The 5,202-nt window shown below is 41.7% G+C and overlaps 1 protein-coding gene across 1 annotated transcript; it reads right to left on the reverse strand.

Moving 5' to 3' along the window:
- Positions 1–2,629: 2,629 nt before the first annotated feature.
- On the reverse strand, positions 2,630–4,781 carry LOC147891902 (pentatricopeptide repeat-containing protein At5g16860-like). Its single transcript, XM_087388532.1, has 4 exons — positions 4,652–4,781; positions 3,869–4,437; positions 3,426–3,836; positions 2,630–3,265 (listed from the first exon to the last, which is right to left on the reverse strand). The coding sequence occupies exons 1-4, from the start codon at positions 4,758–4,760 to the stop codon at positions 2,630–2,632; spliced, it is 1,725 nt and encodes a 574-aa protein (XP_087244658.1). The 5' UTR covers positions 4,761–4,781.
- Positions 4,782–5,202: the final 421 nt, after the last annotated feature.

The raw sequence follows: 5,202 nt of genomic DNA on the forward strand, positions 1-5,202 counted from the left end.
CAAGCCAGTCCCATTTCAAATTAAAACAATTAAACTATTCTAAAACTCAATCATAGACAACTACTCGGCTGGTTTAGGAAACCATTGACCTGTGTTATATCCAGCATGTGTATGATGTGCTTGTCCAACTTCTTGCATTTAGTCCACTTTTTGTAGATGTCCTTATTTCAAATCAGGATGATCGCGCATTACTTCCTCTTTGCATCTAACAACTGGAGCCACATTGGTCCTTTTGATTAACAACATCTTCAACACTGTGCGCCCAAGCCGTTTCTCTTGTATTTTAGAGGACGCCAACATAGCTAAGCTAGTTGTTCTAAGCTCACGTTCTTCACTCCGATAGCATGCAACTCTAAATGCATCTTGCTGACTGCTCTATAAGAAGTCTTAATTTTTCTTGTGGTTTGTCCCTTCGTAAACGTTGCAGAAGTGTCTTCTGTTGCTGTTTGGATACCGTGCCATTGCTTTCCTCGATCCGCAATCCGTTTCTTGTGCCTTGACCAAGCTTTGCAACTTTCCTATCTCGTAGCCTCTGTTTGCTTCTCTTGCAAGCCATGACGACCTGCATCTTGCCATTGATACCATGGCAGCGATCAATGAACCGCTAGAATAGAACCTCCAGAACAAAGACCAACTAGCTTGTGAGGCGAGCAAAGAATAAAAGACAACTTACCTGAGTTCTCCAACCTCAATGTTTTTATGCACCGCCTGTTGCTACATGTTCTCTGGACTGCAAGGGCTATCTTAGCATTCAATATCTCAATGCCTTTGAGTGTGTGTTCAAGGGCAGGATTGATGAGTAGGGATTACAATACAGGTTACAAAATGGTACAGGCTATGCTATTCAAAGACTTGTAGATAAGATGTGAAATTTTAAAATTCGTGGGAGCAGCAAAAATTTCAGCCACCAACGTTTCCTCCCTCCGACGATACACTTTAGCAAAATTGGATATCCCAAGCAAGTGCAATGTGACCTAAATTGCTTCAAAACACAAATAGAATAAAAGACACGCTGTCGGGTTTGATGCTATGTATAATGAAATGCAATGAGTTTTGGCATGCTTATAAGTCATATAGTAAGCAAGTGCATGGAAAAAGAACCAATACAAAATTGTAAATAGTGTTGGATTTATTAAAAGATCTTCGCACATGCACAAATTGCATATTTTCAAATTCTTCCATTGTAGGGTGAATCTAGATACCAATATCACCAACTATCAATGTTTTAAGAGCACCATGCACTAGTCCCACTAGTTTGGATTCCAAATTTTCAATCTGTTTTTGTTTTGAATAAATCTAAAAAAAGTTATGGAGTATGTCCTCGTTCCACTAGTTTGGATTCCAAATTTTCAATCTGTTTTTGTTTTGAACAAATCTAAAAAAAGTTATGGAATATGCCCTCGAATGAGTGTGCATAATGTTATGGGTCAAGCAAGATACCTATACACAAAAAATGCCCTGAACCTCACAAAAAATGGCTACACCCAAGCAAACAATGACCCTCTAGAAAACAAAGAGGAGCCAACACTCCCAAATGTTGGCTGAGCTTGAAAAAGGAGGGAAACTCAAGACCCTTGAGATCAAGATGTGAACTGTTGAGAGTCCCTTTCTAGATAAAATATTTGTTTGATGACATGCTTATAGAAGCTGATGTGTTTCTAGCTATGGAACAAGGTTGCCTATGTTCGACGTATGGAATGTACCGTACTGTTCCTGGACTATTGAGAGTCTCTTTCTAGATAAAATATTTGTTTGATGACATGCTTATAGAAACTGATGTGTTTCTAGCTACGGAACAAGGTTGCCTATGTTCGACGTATGGAATGTATCGTACTGTTCAATACGGTCCCGTACAACCGCCTGGGGATTAGGGCTTCTGGCCGATAAGGGTGTGCAGGCAGCTTTGAAAAGTGGCCGTTTTCTGACCGTTTGGGACCTGCCTCTACTCCAAGCCTGCATATAAACCCCTCTCATAACTCCCCCTCTCCACCAAGCACTCTTCCCTCTCCATCTCCCTCTCCACCAAGTAGCCTACGGCCCACTTCTCTATCTCAGTCTCCCTTGCTCTCCCTCCAAGAACATCCCTCTCCATCTCCCTCTTCCTCTCCATCTCCATCTCCCTCTCCGTCAAGCTTCCCCTCCCCCTCTAAAATATGCCTTCTTTTAAGGTATCAAGCGTACGCTCAATATTTTTTATTTCTTTTAGTACCACACTGACATCGAACGGTACGTAGTGAACGTAATCGGACAGGTCAACCATGCTATGGAAACATGGGAACATGAAGATAATCAATCCCCAGAATCCAAATATACATGGCCTCACAAAAATTCTCAATCTAGAAATTTCAAAAAAGAAGAGAGATTTGGTGAAATGGCATCCTACATCAAAGAGGGCTGAAGAAAAGTTAGTACAATAATGTGTAAAAACATGTCCTGTGCTATCCTAGAAAGGCCTTTCCCTAAGAACAAGGAGACCATGATGGTACTATTCTATTGAAAATGGTCGTGCACTTAACGTCGGATGCCATGTGTATGAACTTTGAGCAGAAAATTAGTCTTGGCGGTATTGTGGAAGTCAGTGCAAACAGAAATCTCAAGGATCCAAACAGTTAAATAAAAGAAATATGGCTTACAGAGGGTCATTCTTGTCTTCATCTGTCGTTAACTCTAAAACTAAGCCCAAAACTGGCACCCATCCTGCCTGCTTCAACTGCAGAATTAGACTTTTTAGCTTCCCATAGATGGCCTCACTTTGAGCATGACTTTTTTCTCCCACAAAAAAAAAATGCTGCTTGTTACCCACTTCAATGGAGACTTTTCCAGGCTTCTTCCATGCAATCGTTGATTTTCTGAGAGCTTGAATCTTGCCTGGCTCATCCCACAAGTCGGCAGCAGGAAAAATATTTGACATGAGCACATATCCAGAACCAAGTGTCTCATGAATTTGGGCAACATGATAGAAGCATTGCCTTCCTAGCTCCACGTTGCCATACGTTTTGCAGTGAGTAAGCAAAGCCATCCATCCTAAAGTATTGACATGATATGGCATTGATTTTAGTAACGCATCTGCCTGAGTCAAATGGCCTGCACGACCCAGAAGATCGACCATGCAGTTAAAATGCTCAAGTGTAGGCGTGATCGCATGTGTCTCTCTCATTGCGTTGAACCACTGACAGCCTTCATCCACTAGACCCATATGATTGTAAGACAAAAGAAGACTGCAAAATGTTGCGCCATCTGGCTTCAGGCCTTCTCTTTCCATGTCCTCAAAACGTTGTAAGGATAACTTATAATCATTGTGTAGGGCATATGCTGCGATCATTGTATTCCGACTTACTAAATCTCGCTTAGGCAACTTTCTAAAAACACTACACGCTGCTGACAAGCTCCCACATTTGGCATACATATCAATGAGAATTTCCAACGGTAACATCCAATTCAAAGCCATTTGCCATTATGTAAGCATGAATCAACTCGCCATGATGTAGGGCCCCCATGATGGAGCATGCCTTCACAATGCAGATAAGTGTTGCATTGTCAGGCCGTGTCCCCTCAAGTAGCATTTTATCAAACACTTGAAAAGCTTCTTTCACATGACCATATTGCACATATCCTGCAATTATGGCATTCCATGAGGCATTGTCTGGATTGCTCCCTTCTTGCTCCATTCGGTGAAAGAGTTGAAGAGCCTTGTATATGTGTCCATGCCGAGCATATCCTGCTATCATAGCATTCCAAGTTACTACGTACTGCTTTGGCAATCTGTCGAACAATTTTCGTGCGATATCAAGGCTCCCACATTTGGCATACATATGTATAAGTGCATTAGCGACAAATATATCTGATGTAAACCATACTCAATGATGTGGGTGTGAAAGAGTCTGCCCTGATCCAACGCAGCTAAGTTGGCACAAGATTTCAACATGCTTACCAATGTGAAATTATCTGGCTGCATGTCCTCCTCTTGCATTTTCTGAAAGAGTCTGAGGGCCTCCTCACCATGTCCATACCGTGCATGCCCAGCTATCAGTGTGTTCCAAGTCACATTGTCAGGATTTTTCCCCTCTCGTCGCATTTGCTGAAAGAGCCAGCAAGCCTCCTGACCAAGGCCACGCTGAGCATAACCTGCAATCATTGAATTCCATGTGACAACATCTTGTTTAGGCAACTTGTTGAAAACCTTGCGTGCTTCTTCAAGTTTTCCACATTTGGCATACATACTGATTAGAGTGTTGCATACAGACAAATCTGTAGCAAAACCACTCTCAATAATACAAGTGTGAATAAACTGGCCCTGTGTTAGGGTCTCCATTGTAGAGCATGCTTTTAGAATGTTCACAAAAGTAATACTGTCTGGCTTCACGCACTCTTGTTGCATGTGCTGAAAATTTTGGAAAGATCCATGCCAGAGCTCATGGACATCGCACTGAGCATCCCCTGCAATCATCGCATTCCAAGTTACCACATCATGCTTTGGCAAATTGACAAACACTTTGTGAGCATCATCAAGGCATCCACACTTGCAATACATATCAATAAGCGTGCTTCCAGTAAACTCATCTGACTCTAAATCATTTTCTAGGATGTAAGTATGGGCCATCTTCCCCTCATTGAGGGAAGCTATGCTGGAACAAGCTTTAAGAAGACTTACAAATGTGTGTGTGTCTGGCTTCTGACCAACCTGCTGCATCCGTAGAGAAAGTTGGAGAGCGTCTGGAGCCAGCCCATTTTGAACATACGCAGAAATCATTGCATTCCATGTTATAACGTCCCGCTGTGGGCAATTGTCAAGACTCTACGTGCTTCCTCGACATTCCCACACTTTGCATACATGTCAAGCAATGTGTTGCCAACAAATAAGTTTGAATGAAATCACTTTCCATAACCATACTTCACAATACCTAAACGATGGATTATTGTATATTTTTATTACACGTGCAATTCGTGCTGCCACTTCTTTGTAAGAAATGGCACTCAAGAAATGGTTGCCGTTTTGTACTGCCATTTCTTTGGCAGTCAAGAAACGGATGCCATTTTTTCATAAGAAATGGAAATCAAGAAATGAGTGCCATTTCATGCTGCCATTTATTCTAAAAAATGGCAAACAAGAAAATGTTGCCATTTCCTATTGCCATTTCTTCCCAAGAAATGGCAGTTCAAGGATTGGTTGCCATTTTAGCCTACCATTTCCACCAAATACAT

The sequence above is a fragment of the Dipteris shenzhenensis genome, chromosome 17 (assembly GCF_047967505.1).
Source record: "Dipteris shenzhenensis isolate YYH24624 ecotype China chromosome 17, Dip_SZ_1.0, whole genome shotgun sequence".
Taxonomy (NCBI): Eukaryota; Viridiplantae; Streptophyta; class Polypodiopsida; order Gleicheniales; family Dipteridaceae; genus Dipteris; species Dipteris shenzhenensis.

Bases quoted from the DNA above. Each gene is read 5' to 3' on its own strand.
- LOC147891902 (XM_087388532.1), bottom strand. From the start codon at position 4,760: ATGGAATGCAATGATTTCTGCGTATGTTCAAAATGGGCTGGCTCCAGA. The intron at 3,837-3,868 runs CACATCATTGAG...ACATCAGATATA, and splicing joins AGGGCAGACTCTTTCACACC to TTTGTCGCTAATGCACTTAT. The intron at 3,266-3,425 runs GTTGGAAATTCT...CAACGTTTTGAG, and splicing joins GCTTTGAATTGGATGTTACC to GACATGGAAAGAGAAGGCCT.